The 25,339-nt window shown below is 36.8% G+C and overlaps 1 protein-coding gene and 1 long non-coding RNA gene across 2 annotated transcripts in view; one reads left to right on the plus strand and one right to left on the minus strand.

Moving 5' to 3' along the window:
* The window catches only part of LOC118827021, a 29,336-nt gene extending 20,279 nt beyond the window's left edge, over positions 1-9,057 (plus strand). The window contains exons 2-3 of the long non-coding RNA XR_005008838.1: positions 8,333-8,426; positions 9,025-9,057. This is a non-coding gene — a long non-coding RNA (uncharacterized LOC118827021). The remainder of the gene's footprint in view (positions 1-8,332; positions 8,427-9,024) is intronic.
* The window catches only part of adgrv1 (adhesion G protein-coupled receptor V1), a 223,078-nt gene continuing 198,696 nt past the window's right edge, over positions 958-25,339 (minus strand). The window contains 4 exon segments of the mRNA XM_036598204.1: positions 958-1,407; positions 6,516-6,690; positions 12,416-12,604; positions 25,109-25,230. Coding sequence (XP_036454097.1) covers positions 1,289-1,407; positions 6,516-6,690; positions 12,416-12,604; positions 25,109-25,230 — 605 coding nt within the window. The 3' untranslated portion in view covers positions 958-1,288.

The raw sequence follows: 25,339 nt of genomic DNA on the forward strand, positions 1-25,339 counted from the left end.
ATTTATCATTTAACTTCTTGTTCATAAAAATCTTGAAATGTTGATTAAAACATTTCACCTTTTGGTGAATCGTTTGTATATACAAATCCACACTGTATAAATTATTGTGCTCCAAATAGAGCTTACACTGTACACTCATTAGTGAACATATCATTTTTACACCTATTCACACACATGTAAGATACACTATGCAGTGCAACAGTGAGCAGTTAACACCATTTACCACTGTTGACACGGATCCACCACCATCTCAGCAGACTGAGCATACTTTTGCTCCACTTGCTGAACCTGTTTGCCAACTTAAAGATATCAGCAACATCCCCAGCATGGAATCAACTTTTACAGAGTGACCAGCTGGTGTCCAGTTGTGGGCTTTAATTTCACACTGGGGATCTTTTTCTGTTCATATGGCTGAGTACAGTCTGTCCAGCTTAGCTATGGACATTTAAGGTCAGCAATGAGGGCCATACATTGGATAATATGGATCCAAGCTGTGCTCCATATAGATTCATTATAGATTCATGTTGTTCAATGTAGGCTATAATGCTGACTCCCAAGGCTGTTTGAGGACAGCACTGAAAAAAACATATATGTTACATAACAGATCCTTTAGCCAAATGCTAATGGACCTTGTCAGCAGCTGTTTGAAGTTGTTAAACAGGACAACCCTTGTATTCTTTCAATGAAGTGCACTAACAGTACATTGCGTGCCACCAAGTCAACTATCATACCAAAAACTCATAAACAACAGTGTTGTGCTGAAAAGCACTCGCAGGTGTCAAACTGGTTTGTGCAGTTTCTGCGCTGCAATCTTTACGTAATCACATGGAAGCCTTCTCCTTGAGCTTAACCCCTGAAGCAACTCCAAAATCCATTGCTGTTCGACTGCCAGACAGCCACTTTCATCACGCCAAATCACAGCTAGGGGGATAAAGATGCACCCATAGACGACGGGAGTAAAATAGTTGTTGAATTATTTATTATCTGTAACACAAATTGAGTGGCTGAGCCCGGTGGTCCAGCCTGCTTGTGTGCTCCTTCATCTACAGTACATGATATTTACATCTCAGACCATTAAAAACTTCACAAAATTAATATGTTGACAATTATACTGTATATTCACATATATATATATTTATAAAAGGTCAGAAATATCAACAAATTCCAGGTATAAAAAACACAGCTCAAAAACTAAGAGAAAAGAAACTGGTCAAATTTAGTGCAAAGGTGGTACAAGTACAAAATACTGTTGGTTGGTTTACACGCATTCAGTACAAAAGCAGCGAGGTTACAGGTGTGTGTCCGCGATGGGAATCCGCCGCAGCTCCACAATCTGAGAGTTCGCCACGCTCCCGCCGTCGTGACTCCCAGGGATGGACTCGTTGTCGCTCATGTTAAGGCCTGACCCTGTGGAGCACAAAACAAAAATGATATAAGAGTCCACTTTAAGGTATTAATTTACATTACATGCTATAGATGGCATTAAAGATGCACTATGCACAGCGTATTTCAGCAAATTTTAGTGAACACTATTTATTTGCTGAGTTTTACATACTGGAAAACAAAACATATAAATGTGCCAAGTGTTTTGCACATTTTCTGTTTCAGTATTTTCTTGAAAATGTTAAAATAAACAAACAAACAGTAATAGTGCCTTAAAATGTGTGTTCTCTGTAGAGGATCTTACTTTCACTCAGAAAATCAGGAAAAACTCTCATGACCACACAATGTTTTATTTCAAATTCACATCGAGAGCCAATCGACCTCTCCATTCTCTGTCCACAAATGCATTCTTTCACTGCATCTGTTGCAAGGTTGGCCAACCTTTACAGAAAACTGAACCACCCCCCCACACCCCAAAAAAAAAAATCCTAAAAAGAACTCTAGGGTTTAGACGGGCTAATTAAAGGCTCTTTCATCCGTCTAGCTGCTGTGTCTGCTGCTGTTGTTAAAGAAAGTCTCTCAATAACGCATCTTTTGTGACACTAATGCAAATTTAAGCCTGGTTTTAAAAGGCAGAGAAAACAAATGCAAAGTGAGTGGTAAACGCAATCAGCCTCTTATGATCCTCACACATTTTGAGTAGCCTTCCTGCAAATGCAAATGCTGACGAAGAGAAGTGCATTTTGTGGACCAAAAACTTTTTTAACTGTTTTAACTCATGTGCCAGTTTCAGCCATAGTGTAGGCTAAATGTTTCTGAATTGCACCTGAAACCGGTGCCTAAGTACATTGTGCTCTTAGCTTCCAGTTTAAAATGCTACTGAGTTTGACCCTGTTTTTCTAGTAAACTGAAACTAAGCAGGTTGGAAAATGAGAACAACAAATTTGCTACCATGCTAGCATCAGCATAGGCTTTATTACACAACTGCCATCAATCCCAATAGTGTCACAAGCAAGCAAGCAAAAAAAAAAAACATGAAATCAGTAACACTCTAAATTCAGGTATTTTTACAAAAACTGCATTATAGTTCTGCACTACAGTTTCTTTTTAGGTTTGTTTAACCTAGCAACAACTGCAACCAAAGAACACATTTGTGGGCAGAGCCTGGACAGGTCAATACTAAATATCATCATCCAATGATATATCATATAGGAGTGTGGATAAGCGGTTTAGATGATGTATGTATGTATGTATGTATGTATGTATGGGTAATTGAATACTCAGTTAATCCTTCAAATTCCAGTATTCATATACTGAAATTATTTGTTATGTTGGCAAAATATGGCATTAAAAGTCATGTCACATCTGTTAATACTTTGATAACTGCAGACTGAAGCATCCTGCACAATCATTTTAATGAGATGTTTATATCAGACAAAATTCTTCTTTTCTTCCATGTAGTCAAATGGCATTTTATTTAATTTTACCAATTTTTCAAAATTTCTGCATATTTAAATCTTTGTTATGAACAAAGCATTAAGAGTGGTTTGATGTGAAATGTGCCATTTTGGAGAAATTTAGTGAGTCAGAATTGCAGTGATTATAATCTAAAGAGTTTAATGCCTCTAAAAGCTTCCACACAGGAAACAATTACATGAAACGGTTATAAATACGCTGCCTGATGCTTGAGACATCGTTTCGAGATAAGGTATTGGCCTAACATATAAAAACATATTTATTTTTTAAATACATTCTTGCTGGGTTTTGTAAACACAATTCCCTGAAAAAACATTTAACACTATTTTACCGTTATTGACTTTACATAAACATATGTAACATATGTAATATGTAATATGTATATTTGAATAGTAGACACCACTGAAGGAAATGAGAGTTGGTAAATTTCTCTACAATACACCATCTCACATCAAAATAGTCTGAACAACACTTTTTACATCTGAAAGGTTCAATTCTTCAGGAAATCTAAAAAATAACTGGAATTGTCCTTTAACTGAAAATCCATTCATTATTATAATGCACACCCCAAGTATTAAATATGTTAGATATGAGACACAGCATACATATATATATACCATCATGATCAGCACTGGGATGAAAATATGCAAATGGTGAAGTTCTCCGGTCATAAATATTAATGTCTAATTGCCCTGAAGTGAAGATGTGATATTTCATCCTCCAGGCTGGAGGGGCTGGAGCTGCTGAAATGGCTGCTGGGCCAGAGATTATATAAGGCTCCTAACAGAGAGATCCAGCCTGTGACAAAAACTCTTACTGAGAGCTAGATTAGTGTATCAATTCAGCTAATATGCCTCTCACCAGCAGAGATGGTGCTTGACAGATAGCAGGAAACAAATAGACAGTCGATGGCCTAAAACTCTTGGAATATTAACAACAAATACAGTCCTCTATATAGAGTGGCTTTACTGTGTATGAGCCATTTATCCATAGTGAAAAGGTAACGTGCTGAATTTACTAGATTCTAAGATGTACATAATTTCCCCATCATTAAAATGTATTAATACAATTTGTCATTCAGTTTACTTGCTATTACACATACTTAGGTTTAAGTGTATATGTGGAAATAATGCGCATGTAAATTCTTCTGAAGGGTATTAGTAGGGAGTTGTCCCTCTTTTGCTGTGGTAACAGTCTCTACGCTATTGCGAAGGCTTTACACTGGATAAGGGATGCCAAAAGTAAAGCCTGTGGACCAAAGGTGGCCTGTGAGGATGTTTGATTTAAGAAACTTACCCTAACTCCTCTCCAAAACCCAATGAGAACAAACAAACATTCTTATTCTATATATAACTTACTACATTCTTATCTTCCTTTCAAATTTGTATTTGTACAGCATTTTAGTAACAAAACTTTAATAATATTACACTATAATGTTACTATAGTGGACACTTTCGCCTCCTAAGACATGTTGGAATGCTACTGTGAGGATTTGGTTGCATTAGTGAGGTCAGGTACTGATGTTGGATAATAGTTCTTGACCACAAAGGCCACCTCAACTCATCCTAAAGCTATAAGATGAAGCTCCATCACTCCAGAGAATGCTGGGCGGCTTTATACCCTTCTAACCAACACTTGGCATAGGACATGGTGACCTGTGCAGCTGCTCCAGGGCACCCCTTTCTATTGGCAATGCTTTTGAATGGAGCTTATGCAAGCTGTGTATGTGCAATTGAGCACCTGTGCCTGCAACGACTGCACCATAAACTAGCTGAATTCACCAGTTAGAATGGATGCCTAAATGGTTTTGGACATACAGTGTATTCAACCTTTTGTTAAATGGTTAAAACCAGTGTCCTTCCAGCCTGTCCAGCATTCCTGATTTCCTAACACAGGCTTGCAAGAAGCACCCGGCAGCCTGACCTCTTAGAATCAGGCTCTAAAACGTATGTCAACGAAGAAAGATAACTGACAATGAACTGGCGAAAGTTCAAGGTGCTAAGTGGAAAAAGCAATGTTTCCATTTGATTCAAAGTCCAGCCTCTGCAATCTGAAGTACAGACTCTGTAACAGTCTCAGCAAAAAGTCAGCGTGCACACAGTCAGCGTCGTCTTTTTAGACCGCTCAGTATAAGAATGCTGTTCCTTCATTATGGGGGAAAAAAGTTAAGTTGAGCCGTAATAGATCACAGTGATGCATCGTCACACATACAGGGCTCTATCTCATTAAACATTGATGATCGACCCCAATAGCATTCACAGCGGTAAGTCAGTAGAAGTCTGATGTACTTAGACGAGAACATAAAGATGTATGCAGCACTGCAGGGCCAACAGGACTATCAAGAAAAACCCTATTTGGAAATATTGTGTTAAGGTAACTCAATTTTAAAGTATGAAAGTCTAATTTTGACTGTCAAATTCAGAGTGAAATGATACCAAAAGTGAGGTTGATTTTGATTTTGAGTATCCCAGAACAAGTAAGTACACATAATATGGTAAGGATTTGCAGATACTCAGACTCATGTTATTTAGAGCATATGAATGGTACTTTGTAGTATATAACCAATTAGTTAGCCAATGACACTATATAAGACTTACATATTATAGGTTGGTGTCTTATCAGACCATCACCAACCTTTTCCTTTCTTTTTTTCCACATCATTTAAAAACATCATCTGTCCTTTTCATTTCATAACAACTGGATCAAAAGAAAAGGTCCAAAATATATACAGTTAAAAGCATTGTTTGTTTGTAAAGCAAAGGTTTTGTCACAAAAACATACAGTACTGTGTAAAAGTCACAGGCAGCCAAGAAAACTGTTACTAGCAATTGGTGAAGCAATTCATCTCGGCTAAGTGCGTTTTTGTTTGATATTTAGTATTAGAATAAATCAAATAAACATAAATACAGTAAAAGGACACAGGGGTACATGACAAACTAACACAGCAGTTGTACACACATAAAATCATAATATTTTGAATTAAAACCCAAAAAGTAATGTAATTCCAGTAAATGTGTTTCAGTAGTGACAGCTCTTAATGTTCCACACTGATTTTCAGACTTTGGGACACATTTACTTCAAAACAATGAGGTCTAACTGCTCACCATGTGGCCATGAGTGACAGGAATACAGTCTCACCTCCTGCTCTAAAATGCAGGGGTGTGGCTAAAATAAGGCTCCGCCTATGGACTAAAATCCTTTTTGTTTTATTTAAAAATTAATTTCATGATAAATCTACATTTTTCAACTTTAACAGAAATCAGAAAGATCTTAAAAAAATTATAAACAAACATAGGTATTATTTTTATAAGCCTAAACTTAGGGGTTTGGGTTTGGGGCAGACACCCCCGATAGAAAAGTACCCTATACTTTCTATTTTTTGTATATATTTAGCTTATTACTTCTCAAATAATGCCTTGGGTTTAAATAGATCATAATATAATTCTTGTAAATATATGGTCTGAATACTAATTGGTGTTTTAAATAGTTTTTAACCATGGGACTGCAGTTTAAACTCATTCGGTGGAATCGTCCATTTGTGTACCTCCACTGTTGCTCAGTAAACTATGGATATAATGTAATGTTTTTATAATGTGAAAGATATTGTAGTGTGGTAAGAAATTGATAATGAGGTTTATTTTTGAGGAAAGTCTTACCGGTCTTTAAGGCAAATATCAGGTCGTCAAACTCCTGCGACTCCTCGTCTTGGACTAGATTTGTGTTAATGAAGCCGCCCTCAGAAGGATAGGTGCCGTTTTCAGCACCCTGTTTGAACACACTGCTGGGCTGACTGCTCGGCCTGAGGGACGCTCTCTCCCAATCTGCCGAGATCTGAACAACACACATGAAAGAACAAATTCGGTCAAAAAAACAAACACACATCAACAAGTTCCCCAGCATATCTGAACAGATTTTTTCAAACATGTCTAGTAATGCAAAAGGAATATTTAATACACACAACTTGAACAAAGAAAGAAAAAAACAACTATCCAAGAGCCAAAACATGCTTACTGATAGGCTTGTACCAGCACCACACCCACTACCACTGCTGTACTGAGGATAGTCCACAACCCTATTAATACTTGGTCAACAGCAGCCCTGTGGTCAGAAACTGACCAGTGATCAGTGGGATGGAGGGTGGATGAGAAATTGTGTATGACAACAGTCAGGAATTGTGCACTCTTACACTATTTTTCAAGTTTGAGTTATTACATGGTAAAAAATATACTGCAATAATATGTTTATAGTCAATTCTTTTTGAGTTATCTGCCTCTAGATTTGATTACTTTTTAAACTGTTTTGTTATTTTGGATGTGTATTTTATTAAAACTTCATTCTTGTCCAATCCATTTAGTATGGAATCATCTACAGTTCAGTTCTGAACACTAAAACAGATTACTGATACTTAACTAAAAGTTAAGTATCAGTAATGTGTAAATATAATGTGTAAATAGTAAGTAATGTGTAAATATAACTAGTTACTACCCACTTCTGATGTACTGTTACAGCATGGTGGTTGTGTTGATGTGTCTTGTGTCTTATTATGATATAAGTCAATGTTAAATGGTCTTTTTGTCCCCTCGTGTCTCAACAGAAGTAGGGGTCCCAAGATAAGAGTTAGCCAGGAGCCCCAGAAGGCCTTAATATGGCCATGTGCTGATATTTGTGGTTCATGAAGGGGTCACTGTAAGATTACATTGTCATGGTTGGCTAAAGGGTAAAATGGGGTTTGGGGGTAAAAGAGTTCACTGGCTGACTGAATGATTCAGTGAGTCATTTTTGCTCTGAAGTAGGCTATTGCTTTGGGGCTCATTGCACACCAAAAGGCTGCTTGCTGATTCAGCCGGGAAATGCAGATAACTGGCTAAGGAAACTTTCCTTTGATATGAATTTAATAAATAAATGGAGCTCAGACAGTCGGACGCGGCCTTGGGGACTACAGACAGACCCATGAAATGATGTAGAATAAAGATGTCTGGAAATGACTGAAAAGTGAAAAAGACACTTCTGTTAAAGCTGGTCAGCAGCTGTGGGTCTAATAAATGCCTTACATAATGTAGAATAACAGCTTGGGCTAATATCACTGCTGCTTTCACTTTTCTCTGGACTGCAAGGGTCAAAGCAGGCTAAGTCAAAGCAATATTAAACTGAATCTATCTATCTTCAATTAATACCCAATTTATTGCAAGGTAAGTTTTGGTAATGCATATACAAAGAAGACGAAACGTTCCTCTGCAAACTCTCAGCAGATTTTCAGGGTAAAATTGTCGCACTATAGAGAGCGCACACTGACTTAGCCAGTTAAACGAACCATCCGTCTTCCTTTCCTCCATCTCCCCTTTCTCACACTGCCTTATTTTTTTTTACCCGGACTGATAAATGCACTTTCCTTCCTCTTTTATCACAAGAATTTAAAATCACACACACAATAATGATGCATCACATAATATATTTCCCACCCGGTATCTTTCAGTATACATGTATGAAGCAGTCCTATACAACACATCAAGAATGGGGGAAAAGAATCTACATACTTCCAAGCTGGGAATCTACATACTTCCAAACTTGTAAGTCTGAAATACTTGAAACATTGAATAAAAAAAATGATGCATGGGCCTATGGTCTCCATGCCAAATGCCAAATGCCAAGCTTTGGCTAGTTAGGACTTGGTAAGTAAGACTTGGGCTGTGGAGCAGAGGAATTGTCTTCTCTGAGGAGACGGAGCTCCATTTATATACCTTTGGGATGACTCTCTAAAATCACAAATTCCCCTTTTTACACTTCATTTCAGAAGAAATGTTGGGTGAGCAGGTGTCTACCAATGTTTGGACCTACAGTATTTTCAGAGACCATCCTTCATTTATTTAACTGAAAACGACCATTAAGTACAAGTCATTCATTTTTCAAGAGATATTTCTGAGGGGATTTAAGATAATACACTTGTATAAGGAAAAGGAAAAATCAAAGGAGAATAAGTAAAAAAATAGGTTTACAACACTTAAGTTCAAAAATTTTTTAAAGGATATAGAAAAAAAAGAGTCTTAACAACCATGCAAGCCCTAATAGACCACCAAAACTGTCATCATCAGATAAACAGTATTTGATCTTTGAGAGAGAGGAGAAAATCAAACTCCACTGTTGCTTCATATTTGAAAAAATCCACAGATGTTTCTGTCCATACTTCCACTGTGAGAAGACAACTCAACACTGTCAGTCTGAAAGGACAAAATGGTTACTGTGAGAAAGGAAACAGACAAAAGAGAAATTCCAGCCAACTTCTAAGACTGAACTGTGGAGGTGTGAAGAAATATCCTGGCAGATTTCCTTGACAGACTGAAAGCAAGTCTCCTGATAAAGAATGGAAGCTGTAATAAAGGTAAAGGACGGACGCACTAAATACTGACCATTTTGATATGTTTAGTTGTGACATCTGTGTAAGTTTCTGTTGAATATGTTTTCTGCTTTTTCCCCTCACTCTCAGAATGAATAACTTGTACCTAATGGCCAGGCTGGAAATTAAATAAGTGAAGGGTGGCCTCTTCTTCTACTTCTGCATAGCACTGTATAATGTACGTAGTGTTTAATAAGTTATTGTTGCACATAAAACAACAAGAAAATATTGAAATATTGATAAACCAAGTGATTCCAAGCATTTGAATGGTTGTGTATCTCAATAAATATATGGGAAGAATTTGTTCCCGGTGCTTCCTTTTAGTGCTGACTTCATTTCCTTTGTTAGGGAGTGTCGGTAAAGGGGCGGCAGTGCTGGAGTTCCCATGGGAAAGGAAGCAAAATCCATCCAGTTTCTCCAGTCACAGGCACCAGCATCTGGTAGAGTGGCCCATTGGAGACAGCCAGTAATCAGGACAGAAAGTCCGAGGTTAGGTGAATTAGGCACCGCCAGGCACTGCTGGATTTGTCACATCTGTTCGTAATGCCTGAACAGACAGCTAGCCCTCCTTTCCCCTCTCTCTCTACCTCTCACTCTTTTCCCCATTCTCTCTACTCCCCTCTCCCTCGCTTTCTCTCTAGGCCGCATGTGATAACCCAGAGTCCTAAATCCAAAAAGTTTGTGCTCTCATGAATGAAACAGGATTACTCAGGCGCTCCTGAGCCTGCGCTGGGGCGCGATCAAATTAAATCTGCCCCTTCAGAATAACAGAGTCTTGCCTACAGATCATTGAGGTACTCAGTTTGAACTCAGACTGGATAAATGTATTACAAGGCTGTGACCTTCTACTGCATCTCAAACACCATGGAGAAAAGTGTCACTCTAATATGTTGCTTTAAGTAGAAGAGAAGTTGAAGCTGATTGGGTGAAATGAGTGGGGTAAACTACTTTACTCCTAAATCTGTTTACTTTTAGAACCTCATTATCACCACCATCTACTGCATACTACTGTAAAGTAGTTTGGAAGCACTTCACACAGTAATACTAGGCGTTATTTTATATAGAATAATAAGTTATAGCATGCAGATTTATAGCCAGAAGTTATAAGTTATAATAAAATTCCTAATCTAGAGCATGTACTAATAATTTAGCAGCTAACATTAATATCTGTATTATTGTTGTATTTAATGTTTTTTTAATTTTTAATTATTTGTTTATTTGTTTGTTTTAAAGTGGTAGATAGAGGGAGACAGACAGGGAACCAGGGAAAAAAACTGTTCATGAATATCATGCTTTTGTACTATTAAAAGAAAATATTAAAATAATTATGTCCAGACTGCCTCATATCTCAAAAGCGATGCAAAAAATATGGACATTAGATAGGTACAGTATATTATTTAGTAACATTTTTTCATTCCTACATTACTTCTGTACAATACCTTATGTTGTCTACATTATGATAATTAAATCTACACTCTATAAGACATTATTCTATTTAAAATAACCTCTAGCATTACTAGCTGAAGTTATTCTAAATTTCTATATAGTAGTATAAAGTATTTGATGGTGATTATAAACATGTTTAGGAGGAAAGTAGTTGTGTATCACTTCACATAGAAAAACTGGCAGTTATTTTATATAGAATAACAACTTATACAATATAGATTTAAAGTAGATATCAAAAGAGGTATTTTATAGAAGTATTTTGGGAACCAAAAATGTTATTAAATGATAAATAATATAACCTTATAGAACCCTTCTTGAATGTGTGTGTGTGTGTGTGTATGTGTAACTCATTGTTCAGAAAGTAAACAAAGTGTTGTGTAAATGGACCGAGAATCACTCTATGAGTCCAAACCTTTAAGTGATAAGATGGTGTCCAATGGCTGTGCAAGACACTTGGGCAAACACACACAAATGCACACACAAACACAGAGACACACTACAACAACATTTCATTGTAAGTATATAACTACTATGAGCTGACTCATTAGACAATTTGTCACCAATTCCATTGAGGCTGATGAAGCTGATAGTAACAGACACCATAATTCTAATTTAACTTAAAATAAAACTAAAAATTAAACTGTGATTAACCCTATCGAACAAAGCATCTCGTCAGCGATCCATTCTGGCCCTTTAAAGTCATTTAAATCTGTCTCCAGAGTTACACACTTGTCCACACTTGCCTCAATTCACTGTATCAGTGCATACAATCAGCGTTTTTCGTGTTACTGTGCTTCTATCACTGTGTAAAAGATGCACAAGGCTTCCTTTATTGTTGGGTGCACTGTGATGTTTTCTGAGTGAGTGTACAAGCTTATTCACAGTGCCGTTCAGATTTGTAAGGGCCTGTTACTCACTGGGTTTATCAGAGAATGAAAACGTGACTGATCTGTGCTTTCTTGTTCGAAAATGTAGTTTGTGACAAAAGCCAAATACAGCTTTGTGAGATCACATTCTTTACACACAGTGCTTAGAAATCGTTAACAGAAAACAATGGATTAAATGCCAGAAATTGTTTTCACATCAGCCTTAAAGGATTAAACATTGCTTTACTGATATGACTGTCAGATGTCAACTGTGAATGGTCAAATATGAATTATGGCCACTTTTGCGACCTGACTGCACCCTGTTTCTAACGACAGGCCTAAGAGCACTGCTACTTCAGATTATGCTTTCAGCAAATTGTTGTAGTAATGCAAAGAGAAGTTGAGCTGGAGTTCTGGGTTGCTTCTGCTTTGAGCTGGAAAGCCTGACCCCTCTTTTTGATGACTGAAGTTAGGGCTGAGAGAGAACTGAGAAACAGGAAGTACCAAGGAACATGGGAAACAAAAGATAGAGATGTAATTTATAGAGTAGATTGGGAATAGCAGGATCTTCAGGCACGGTCCTCCTCCTAAATTTTCATCATTTCATCATCAACTCCACTGAAACCAGTAAAATCCTTACAGACAAACCATTCTCCTCATATTCAATTTGAATGAGCTGTTCATTAAAATATCAAACAAGCCACTTATCCTAAAAAGCCAAAATTGTTAATGTTTTATTGGCAGCATGATACTAGGGAACCCATGAAACCATAATATTGGTTTTACTGGCCAAACAAAATGTCAGTCAAGCTCTAACAATAATTGGAGCAGTAAGTGAAAACCAAACCCCTACCTCCTCCATAGCACTGATGAGGTTCTGAGTGGACTTGCTGATCTCTTCCCCTCCAACAGTGGTGGCCCCAGTGCTCTGGAAGACACCGTCAGGACTGCTGTGGCCATTCATCTCCACTGTGTAACTGGCCTTGGCTGGCCAGCAGAGCTGGTTATGCATGATGAAGTAAACTGCAAACACATACAGGCCCTGCAGACACAAGGCTATGGATTAGAGCTTAAAGCATACTGCAATACATGTTACAAAGATGGTACTGTCTTGACAGGTGCTCGTAAGGACACTCCTCTACGGATGACTAGATGTCAGTCTACTGATCCCTTAAAATCCCAGGCTTATTACATACAATGGCTTATTATTCAGTAACTACATGGACTACAATGCAAACTGGCTGAGTTATCCTTAGGTTACAGAAGTGTGTAGTAAAGCTTTGGACCCACCATTGGTTCTAGCCATTTATGGGGTTAAGTATTAGTTTAATACTGTCATTAGTTTCACTGGAAACAATAAAGAAGCATTATTGCTGTTACCACTGACAAGACAGACAAAGAATTCTAAGGTTTCGACTATAAACAGTCTAAACTTTCAATCAATCCCACATTGTGATTGTAAGTAGAAGAGGAGATATTTCATTACATCTGCAATTTGATGAAAAGTTATTGGACCTTATTCATGAAACCTTAGTCCTGTGTTCTACATTTTTTTCATGTATTTGTCATGTTTTGACATCGAAACAACAGGAATGAACTGAAACAAAAAGTCAGAAATGCACACTCAAATCTGCTGACACAGAATTCAAATATAATTAATAATCCAACATGTAATTAATTTTATACTTCTGTAATAGCTCTAGACTTCTTCAATATAATATAATATAACAATATAATATGACATATAAAAACTTACATACATAATTTCCATTCTATGCACAGTTGTATGCAAAATTATGAACACCCAAATTCACATGATGTTGAAAATCTTCCCCATGAAAACAGGTTAACACATTCTCTACAGGGAACACACTTAAATCTGGCATCATTTTACACACTTTAGCACATAATTTGCTGTGTTTAGCATTTGAAGAAAAAAAAATCTATCTGTGATCTATCTATCTATCTATCTATCTATATATATATATAGAAAGAAAAGTCGGAAGAAAACCTCATATCTCCATTTTTGTCGTATTTCAGTTTTTGATATAATTTGAAAATGCCTGTTGCCCTTTACGTTGTGTGTAATTTTTTTGAAGAATGGACCAAAAGAAATGGCCCAAAACGACTTAAAAAAGAGTCTGGTTCCACTGACTTACATTAAAAGTAAAGTAGGTTTTTTCCTTCTCCTGTAAAGTTACCATTTTGGACATACGAGATTTTCTTCTGACAACAGTGATATAAATATATATACATGCCACATTGTTTGCACAGGCCACAATTCATGTCTTGTTTATTTATTTTTTATTTATTTCAGCAAATAAAAGTAATCATGTATTAGAATGTGCAGTAGTGTGTTCTCTGTAAACAATGTGTTCACTTCTTTTCACTTACAAAATCAGCAAAACATGTCATTTGACTTGGGGTACCTAAACTTTTCCATACGACTGTACACTGATGACCTTCTGAACAGTGCTAAGAGACAATTAGCCATCCGAATAAAAACCTATGCACTATAGACAGTGAAGATATAGTTAATATCTTAAACACACTTTAAAAACAATGTAAAAAAAGACACCGTCTTGCCATCGTACTACAAATACTGACAGGCGATGATTAATGTCCACGACAATTCGCCTCAGTCACAAATTCCTCACATGAGATTCGGAAACAGCATGACATCACTCCAGTCAGTATGACATAATCACCAGTGAGGCCATGGACGGCACTGTAACACATGATTTTAGACAGTGGCACCAAACTGACAATCGCTCAGCTCACTTAGGTGCAAAATATCTCACTACCATCAAACATCTCACCACAAACACAGTTAGTTAGACAGACAGAGGAGGGAGTGAGGGTGGAGAAAAAAATCTGTAGAGCTTCTGGCCATAAGTGTTCTGCTGCTAAAAGAGAAACTTCAGCCCCAGACTGTACGGAGAACACTGTGATCCAAGAGAGATGCTGAAAGATTTATATAGTGATGAATATGAAGGTGTAGCAAGGGCCATCGAGCCGTCACAAAATATATATTTCAAATGTTGAAGTCCTATATCAGCAAAAAATCACTGAGATATTGTTACTGCTAACAAATACAGAGAAACAACGGTTCCAAAGACAGACTACACATTAGCTTTAGCTTTAGGCTTAGGCTGTATGGCCTGTGCTATAAGCTAAGCGTACCTCACTTGTTTTTCAGTTGCCTTGTGTCTTTTAATCCGTCTAATGCGATAGTTCAGCAAAAAATGCTCCCTGAATCCCAAATATAGTTGATCAGTCATGACATACATGTTGTATGAGGTTTGCTGCTTCAGTTTTGCACTGGAGCTACTTGCAGATCAATTTCATGCTTCAAGCTGGCTGCTACTACTGATTTTACTCAGGCTAAAACCTTTTGTCCATTTTTATAGGTTACTTGTTAGCTGCATTAGCCTTGTAGGTTTAGTGTAAAACTAAAGAAGCAAATACCAGGCACCAAACAAGTCTTTGTTGAACGACTATCTTTATGTAAACTTGAATTTTTTCACCAAACTATAGCTTAAGGCAGCAGTTCTCAAACTTTCTAAGGGTGCCTTTGTGGACAATAAGTGCCACTACGGCCCTACTAGGCCTCCCTCTTGCCCTTCCACCCTGGTCATTACATCATTACTTCACTTAATGAATGAGGACCATGTCTTATCAGTAGCTTGTCTATTTTACTAGCTATCACTGAACTGTTTGTAGAGATTGAACCCTGTTCTGTGACTTTACAGATAACTCAGTAAGTGGGCGCAGTATGAATGTGAACTGCGAGTTTAATAACATCCAATTTTTTATATATGGTCAAAGCAGATTTAACTAATAAACTTACAAACGTACTAAGTAAAGATACATTTTTCTAGCCACCGTCCCCGACTCCCACTTGATAGACTCCATAATTCAAACTCTGTCAAAGCTCTGAAAGCTAATTAGTCTCCTTTAGTAGAATTTGTCCTGATAAAATCTGTCTAAGTTTCTAACTGGTCTGACACTTAACAGGTACCTGCAGGCTGCCAATTTCAGGTGATGTAGTTCAGACCAAACTTCAATGCTAGACAGCCGCACACATCTGTCTCGCTGAGACAGCTTGAACTCAACGCCCCACAGATACCATTATCCTCTCCATTCAAGTTCGTCAACAAGTGATGAAAGCTCGAAATAGACTAAGCGAGTAAGGCTTAGTAAACGAGGCATTAGGTGATACGCTCATAGATATAAAGCCTTCCAGCGAGCACTGTGTGATAGGGCAAGCAGAGCACTATCAAAGCTTCCCCTCCAGGAGATTAGCACACAAATGGCCGGAGGCCATCGCTGCACGCTCAATTACCTCTGTCAGTTACGTAACTGTTCTCCATTCAGGAGTGGCAGCCTTCGTTTTCAGCTAAGGCGTCAGAGAGCGCAAAAAGCTTAAGACACTAGAATATCTGAGACATGCTGCGAAATTCAAAGAAAACATCGCTGAATTTAATGAACTTGATGAATTTGATGTGCTCACTTTCATGTATCGATACTTCAATAACATAGTATCAGTAACAGATCATTCTATTACAATGTACACAGTTATCATATAGGAGATATTACTTAGGTGATTAGATATAAGATCATCATGATGCTGAAAAAAGAATAACTTGTACTTAATTGTCATTTTAAAGGGAAATTAATTAAATGAAGGGTGGCCTCTGACCTCTGACCTTTGCAGAGCTTGGTATAAACATACAATGTTTATACGATTAAGTCTGTGTGGACACCTGTGTGTGTGTTTATGTGTGTCCACTGACTGATTAATAGACTGATGTATGATAAACAGCTTTAAATGCTTCGGTAACCCTATAACTAATGGAGGACACGACACAAAACTGTCAGTGCATATGTGAGCTTTCCAGCAATCAGACTGCTGCATCATAAGCAGACCTGTTTAGCAACTGTCTGACGCAGGAGAAAAAGAGGAAAGGGGAAAAAAACTGCAAATACACTTCCTCTGAACACTTCTTTTTCCTCTTTCTGCAGCATCATGCAAGCATCAACAGGATGCCTCTGTCAGTGTCACATACAACTGACCCAGAGCTCACGGCAATAATAACAGGAGCAGTAGCACAATGAAGATGGATTTATTTATAGCTCTCAAGTCCATTCAGGAAGCGGAGGGGAAATCAAATTGTGGGCGAGTGTGCTCCATTGTTCAAAGCCTCACTTTCTCGTGGTAATGGAACAATGCTGTGCCGTTTACTGGCAGGGCACAGACATAGCCCAGCAAGATTAATGGTGCCACAGCAATTCAATTATTTTCACATTGGTCACACGAAATTGGCCGTGGGCCATCACGGATGGGGCTGTGAGATGTGACAGGGAGAAGAAAGTGTGGGGTGGAGAGATGTGGGAACAGATGCTGTGGTGTTCTGCAGGAGTGTAGATTGTGACAGAACATGTGCAGCAATGTAACCTTAATGTGTGACCTTTACTACAACCTATATGAGCCATTCTACCAAGCCGGTTCAAAGTCAGAGTTCAAAACACATTTCAGACATTTAACTGACTTTGACTTTAGACTGCAATCCTTTTCGTTGAGTGACCCTATATCTTAAACAGGCCTATGTTCATTTTATTAAAATAAATGGTTGAACATTTCATTTTGTCACTACAAAACAATTATAACACTACTGAAACTTTACCAAATGTTTTGGTAGTGACTGTTTCGGTAGTGACAATTTTAGCTCATTTTGAGCGGAACTCAAAAACCCAAGCCAGTACATTAGCAAACACAGCTTTGAACAACAAGTTTTTAATAGTTTTTTTTTTCATTTAAAATTTAAACTCATGATAAGTCAAAAAATAAGTCAAACCATCACTTAAAAAGATTTTTTGACACTGAAGTATTTTTAACATTTAAGTTATATTAAGTAATATTAAAGTAAATTTCAATTAAGTATTATTTTCCCAAGTTGAAATTTAGGGGTTCTCAATAGAAAGCATCTATAAATGATGATTCTGTATATATATAGATTTTTACTGCCTCTATTAATGCCTTGGGTTTAAATAGATCATGATATAATCATTATAACAATTAATTGTTTTATTTGTTTACATAGCTGCTCATAAGAGTGACTGTGGTTGTGGTAGGTAGAACATAAACATTATTTCTTAGCCTCTCAATATCTCAGGCTTATAACATCCTAAGTCTTGTTATTCAGTAACTACACAGACAACAATGCAAACTGGTCAAGTTATTCTTAGGTTGTAGAATTGCATAATAAATATCGGACCCTGGTGGTTTGTGGCCATTTAAGGGGCTGCCCAGATATTCCCAAGAAGGCTTATTATGGCTGAAAGAATATAAACAAGCAATGTGAAGCAGTTGAAATTTGTAGAAAGTACACCTAGAATTAGAACTATTATACTGTCAAGACATCTTATCTTATATATGTCAACATTAAAACAAAAACAATGAAGAGTAGTATCAGGAATAATAATGTTATGTATTTTCTGGTACATATCAAGTATAAAGATTACAATGGAACACTTTTTTCTTTTCATTGTGTCAGTGAAATTCTTAGCCTGTTTGCATGTTGCTTATATTTTAGCCAAATACCTCAATAATGATAGGTACAATGATAATTAAGCAGAAATAAGAAGGTCTAGTGGTAACTGTTAAGGCGTGAGTGAAAAAATGATCACAGTTCAGTAAATACGTGAAATCGAATGCATTTGTTACTGGTAGGGCAGGTTAGTGCTTCATTCTTGTTGTCATTACAGACTATAGCTCAACAAAACTACAATCTATTCTGGGTTTAATTAGAATTTAAAGCACAGAAATAACTGCAAGTGTCAGGCAGCTCTTTCACATCTGAAACATGTATTTTAACTGAATATTGGAAAAGAAGCAGTAGTACATTCTCATATGAGACAACTGAAGAGTCTGCTTCAGACAGCAGACTTCTGCTGAGGCTAAAGCTCTAAACATGGACACTTTTTAGCATAAACAGAAAATAAGCATGTAATATTGATACAAATAAAATAATGTGATGTTATTGTGATTTAATGTGACGTAATATCAAAAAATAAGAAAGAACATGCTCCCTCTCTCCCCAAACTGGATTCTGACTCTAATCCACATTTATTTCTGAAGGGTTACAAATGCAGTACAAACAATAAAATGCAGATATTTCAGCACAGTAGCCCAGTACTGAATAAAGGTTCTGCTGGTGTTTGTTTTTTTAATACCTGCCGATATTCGATTCTGTTATCGTGCATCCCTATATAATAGTGCATCAGTAATACATCAGTAATACACATAGGTACACAGACAAAACCTGGAACTATAAAAGCTATACAGACTGCCCTTTCTCATCGGCCTCACCATTAACAGAGAGAATGGCACTATTAAAAAGCTGCAACAGGGACACAACAGAGACAAAAAGATAAACGTGGAAAATCAGCGTCAAGGAAAATAGCTTCCATTAACAACAGCAGGCAAGTCAAGATTATTGAAAACAGATTCAAACTGCTACAAAAGAGCAGCAAGAACGAGAACCTGAAAAATACAAATGTTGCAAAGCTTGTGAAAATGCCTTTAAAATGACTTTGTTGCAAAGACCTACTTTAATCGTCTCCTCCCCACCCTTTTCTTTAGTCTGTGTGTTTGTCTGCTGCTGCATCAGCTGCATTCAATTAGCCTGTTCTTGGCATTTGCAAACAAAATTACACACCACAGAGGGATATTTGCCTATTTCAGTACACCTGACTCATGAGGCTGTTTTGTCACCAACATTTTTCATGTCTGAGTTTTAATGTAATGACTAGGTCAAGACAAAGCAAATTATCTGTTATTGTTTTCCCATCTGCATCAGTGCTGCTTTACATCTCTGTACGATGTCATGCTTTGTCTGAGGTGTTCAACAAACCAATACAGAAAAGCAGAGGGTGAAGTCCTAGACTAAACGATCATGGCTGAATATAGCATGCTGTACTAAACAAAATTATGGTGACACTATAATTTGAGTGGTCCTTTTAGATAAAACAACACTTAACGGACTCTCAATAACATGGCAAAAACATATGAGGGTTAGGATTAGGGTTGAGGTTAAGGTTAGGGTTAAGATTAGGGCCAGGATGAGTGTGAGGTTTTGGGTAAGTAAAATATTAACAATACATCTACTTAATGTCAGTAATGTACCTACAGTACATCTACAAGACATTTCCTTTAATGTATTCAGATGCTTCACTACTGCTACTTCACTGATATGTTGTTAATGTGTTACTGATAATCTGTTAAGAGTTTATTAATCATCTACAAAGGATCAGTCCGAATAAAGTATTATCAAAATTATATTCAAAACAAATAATATGCTTGATCTACAGCTAAGTGCTTACTGTTTTAGAGAACTGCAAACAAGCAGTAGGTGTTGCTGCATGTACTTCAAAGCCTTCTATAGGGACCATATCTAATTAGTTCCAACTGCAGTAAAAGACCTATTAAAATAAAAGAAATAAACCTGTAAATATCTAATTCCTTGAAGCTCAAGGCATTAAATGAGATAGTAATTAGCCACATATACATACAGTGTCATTATTTATAAGGTACTTTATGTTGGGAGATTGTTGCCCCAACACCAAAACCCCTAAGTTTCAACATTTAGTTATTATTCAAAAATGCTGTTTTCATGTCACTACTGAAACACAAAGAGTTTTAGTCAATAGGCAGAGCCTTATTTTAGCCACACCCCTGCATTTTAAAGCAGGAAGTGAGACTGCATCCCTGTCTCTCATGGCCACATGGTGAGCAGTTAGTTCTCATTGTTTTGAAGTAAATGTGTCCTAAAGTCTGATGATCAGTGTGTAACATTTTGTTATTTTGAATTGTCACTATCGAAACACATTTTCTGCAATTAAGTAAACTTTTTTTGTTTTGATGAAAAATATTATGATTTTATGTACGTACAGCTGTTCAAAGTTGTGTTTGTTCGTCACATACTGGCTAGTTTTTGAGATATGCCAAAAATTGTCACTACTGAAACAGGTCACTACTGAAACATTAGATAAAGGTTCAGTAGAGTTATGATTGTGTCAGTAGAGAAAAAATAGAATGTTTAATCATTTGTTATAATAAAATACAAATAATTAACGTATAGGGTCACTCAAAGCAAAAGGATTGCAGTCTAAAACCCAATGCAGTTAAAAGTCTGTGATGTGTTTTGAACTCTAACACTGAACCAGTTCCCTAGAATGGCCTTCATAATATTCTTGACCCTTTGAACCAGTGCTTGGTCTCCACGAGTTGTGCTTAACTTGACCTAAAATCTGATAAGCAGAGCAAGCTGCATTACTGATGGATCTGTATAGGGGTGAGTAAATAGACTACAGTACGGTGCAAACTGAAAGTTAGGTTTGCACTATCAAGAACAACGTGAAAGAATGCCTTTTATTCAGGTCACTTTTCTTGGTCCTTTAGGAATGTTCTCCATGAACAGACATCTATAAAACCTATTAACACTCGCTGCTGCTTGTTCCTTAGTGCAGTTTATTCATGCCTTTCGGCTCAGTCTTTTATAACCGTGTTTGCCGGCACAGACGCAATTAGTAACCTTCACTAGATCAAACTCTCCGACCCGTATGTACATCAGGTGTTTTTGTTTGCAGTCAATCAATAGCAGCTTCCTGTGAATGCCTCGAGGAGGATGTTCTATTCCAGCTAAATTACATGTGAGCTGGAGAAGATAATGCAGGAAACAGAATGCATAAGAAATGAGGGAACTGCATTTCCCCTGAAGTCTCTTAAATTATATGGTTATAATTACATATCTATCAAGATAAAACTTTAATTCTAGTAGCAATAAAATTCCACCTGTTAATAGCAGACTGAAGGACACGGGAAAACTATTTTGAAAAGTATGGATGCACCGATGTGGGAATTTTGGGCCATTGCCGATATCCAATACCTTTCATGTATGTATCTGCTGATGCAATTCCTGAGGCCAATACAGCTATATGCAAAAGTTTAGGCACCTCTGGTCATTTTACATGTTTGGTTGTTTAAAGTGAAAATAAGTTAACACATCCGATATAGAGAATACACTTCTGCACATTTTAAAGCACAATAAACATAAACATAAAATGTGTCATGTGCAGAAGTCTTGGCATATTTTATATTGTAAAGCAAATGTATAGAAGTTTTTCTATAAAATTTTCAAAAAAAGTATTTTTAAATTTATTCCCTGAAGTGGATAACGTATTTACACTAGGACTACAAATGCAGTAAAATGAATAAAATGCAGATATTTTAGCACAGTAACCCAGCCTCACCTAAATATTCTGCTCCTCTGGAATATGATAAATATATCCGTATTTAAAAGCACAGCTAAAACGAAAATGTATACTGTATCCAACATGAAGGTTAATGACCTACATATGGGTCCAGTTTAACCATAACTGGACATAGAAGGTGAGGTTGCTAACTATGGATAAAGCTTCATCTTGGAATATACTGCAATGACAGTGCTCAACCATCTTTTGAAATGCTTTCTAGTCTAGGTTTAGGATTAATCTGGCCCAAAGAATAACTTTCCTTGGTTCTACTTTATTCGGATAGACCCCAAAAGATTCTCAATAGATGTTTTAAGTATTAACAAACTGGGTTTGGACTACAAATAGTACCAGGGTTAAGTTTAGGACCAGGGTGAGGGTTAGGTTAAGATTTTGGGTTGAAGTTGAGAAGCCACAGCAGTGCTGTAGAAACTCTTTTCACATGGAGATGCTACAAGTCAGCAAGCTGGTGTGTGACACACTTCACATAGTTCTGTCACGTCAGATCAATGTGACGCTTTTAAGCAATGAGGCAAAATGAATCAAACAATGTCATTTTTTCCAATCCAGCATTCAAATCATTCCCAGATCCAAAAACATGTTTACACCAACAGATGAAAGACATCTGCTTCTACTGCACTACAAAATCAGAAAACACTTGCACACATTTGAATAAAATGAAAACACGGAACTATTTCCAGTAAAATGTTCTGATGTTCTTGCCAAGCTCCAGCTATGAACTACACGCGAAATAATCATGAAAGACACAATCTCTCAGTTTATCACTGCTGGAAGGATCATCCTATTCTAGTGACACCTGAAGTCAATATTTAAACAGACTTCTTTTTATGAAGACATCAATGGATTATGGGAAAGCTCACCCTGGGCAAGCTCAAGTGTGTGCGCAGTAGCTTAAGGGATCAATATTATGTAAGAGTACACAAGAAAATCGATAAGACTATAAGATGCAAGGCTCTAATTTGGCTTCTTAGCCCAGCATTAACTGTGTTCACATTTCCGCAGTGACACATTAGCAAAATGACACAGTAAGAGAGCCGCAATCAGACAAGAACAATTTGTGAAAAAAGCGCTTTACTAGAATACATAAGAGGTCTGTGATCAGCATTCAGATCCTTTTCTGCAGACTTTTTTTCTAACCATCTATCTTAAGCACTTTTATCTTAACACGTCCTCAAATCTGAGTACGCACTTTGCAGAATGAGAGACAACCCTCTTTATCACTCAGGGCTCGACAACGAGGATGAATTTATTACCAGGTGAGAATTCACAGACAAGATAAAAGGGTTGAAAGTTCAGACATAAAGGTGATAATATCGCTCACTTTAAGATGTGACTTTCTCATGAACAAGCATTTTTACCCCACTTATTCAAGATCATCAAATACATACAGCCGCATACATAAGGCTGGCCGTCGTCAAATGACATGTTTTGTTGAATGTCTAAGTGAAAATGAGTCCGCTACAGAGAGCACACTTCTGTACATTTTAATGCATAATTAACATTTATTTGCTGAATTTAAGGGAAAAATAAAACATAAATTGTGACTTGTGCAAAAGGTTGGGACATATTTTATATTTTATGCTTTTTTTCCAATATGTTAAATGTCATGTTTCAGTTTTTTGATATGTTAAATGCAATACTTACGTTGTGCAGTAGAGAATGTATTTATTTATTTTCACTTAGAAAATCAACAAAAAATATAATTTGACTGGTGCTGCTCAAATTTTGCATATGTCTGTACATATGAGGAAACTTTTCCCAATTTGATATTTGAAAAAAACAAAGGATGAGGTGATCGGGTTATGAACAAAAGGTTTGGCCAAAAAATCAAATCTATACTATTTTTCCATTATCCTGTATGAGAAAAAAAAGAGTCCAAAATTATTGCATTTTTGATGTTATTAAAATATGAATCTCCATGATGAACACATCACTGAGGGCTGCAATGACAGAACAGGTACACAGCACCAGATTGATGTAATTAGATTGGTGAGGATGTAGCAGTAAGATTCATGTCTAAAATTAGAGAAGTGGTGGGCTCGATCTTTACTCTCCTGTCTGAAGAGCGAGTGATTTATCCACTCTGCTATAAAGCCAGTTACCAAATATACAAATATTCTGAACTACAAACCTGTAATAATACTTCAAATGTGATGACTGTTCACATTCCCAGAGTTGTGAGTACAATGTAAGAGGCAGTAATGGCTTCTGTCACAACAAACTTGCATCACTATAACCAGCTTTTTAAGAAAATTAAGGAATATTTTATTGCTTTTTTAAGGCAATAAAAATATATATAGGCCTGACTGTTTTGTAACTATTTTGTAGTGTGCATACAAAAAAAGTGTAAAAAATGTGCCTCTATTTTTGAAATTTTGATATCCATTAGTATTTCATTATGTTTTTTATTATACACTTTACACAAGAGCTTATGGGTAATGTAGTTTTATTTTAATGTAGTAGATTTGTGCATCAATAAATATACAAAATATATACAAAAATATACCAGAGTCTGTATTCATGCCACACCCAGCCAGAGATACACTATTTTAATTATAATTTATCGCTTCTCATACTATCCTCCAAAATTTTAGTGAACACTTTTTATGTCTATATCACGCAGCCCTAATGTTTTGGCTGATGAACTATGTCTGTGTACATGTGATTTGTACATGTGCCAAACTTTTCCTTTAAAAGGGAACAAACATCCTTATCACACAATGTGGAAAACGTGTGCAAACTAAAGTAAGAGTAGGTTAATAAATCCTCTACAGAGAACACATTTCTGCACATTTTAATGCACAAGTACTGTTCATTTGCTGAATTTAGCATATCTGAAAAATACAAAAACATGAAATGTGGCCTGTGCAAATGTTACAGCACATTTTATATTTTAGGTTTTAGTGTTTTCCAATAAACTCCACAAGTAAATAGAAACTATGCACTAATGTTTACAGAAAATGACATGTTTATGTTTGTTCCCTGTAAAGGATGTGTTCACTTATTTCACCTTTATCAACAAAACATGCAATTTCACTGCGGGTGGTCAAACTTTTGCATATAATTGCAGTACTGACAATAGACAGAACCCAATAGACACAATTGTCAATGGATTAACATCTACTTCAAAAGGACTAATGGACATCAATGTGCAATATAGTTCCTGAGTTTAGGGTATGGCGTGAATTATAATGAAGGTGGACATTCTTACCAGAAAGACGTTGAAGATGACGAGGAGAATGAGCATCCAGAGATACCTGTAGGCCATGTGGAGACCGGCCCACAGACACACCAGTGACACTAGGGCAAACAGATACAGCACCATCGGAATCTCTGGAGAACAAAAGCCAGCATGATGTTAACGACTTGAAACAAACAAGATGGAGAGATACATCTGATACTTGACAAGCTGGCAAAACTAGGTCAACTCCATATACTTGTC

The sequence above is a fragment of the Colossoma macropomum genome, unplaced genomic scaffold, assembly GCF_904425465.1.
Source record: "Colossoma macropomum unplaced genomic scaffold, Colossoma_macropomum, whole genome shotgun sequence".
Taxonomy (NCBI): Eukaryota; Metazoa; Chordata; class Actinopteri; order Characiformes; family Serrasalmidae; genus Colossoma; species Colossoma macropomum.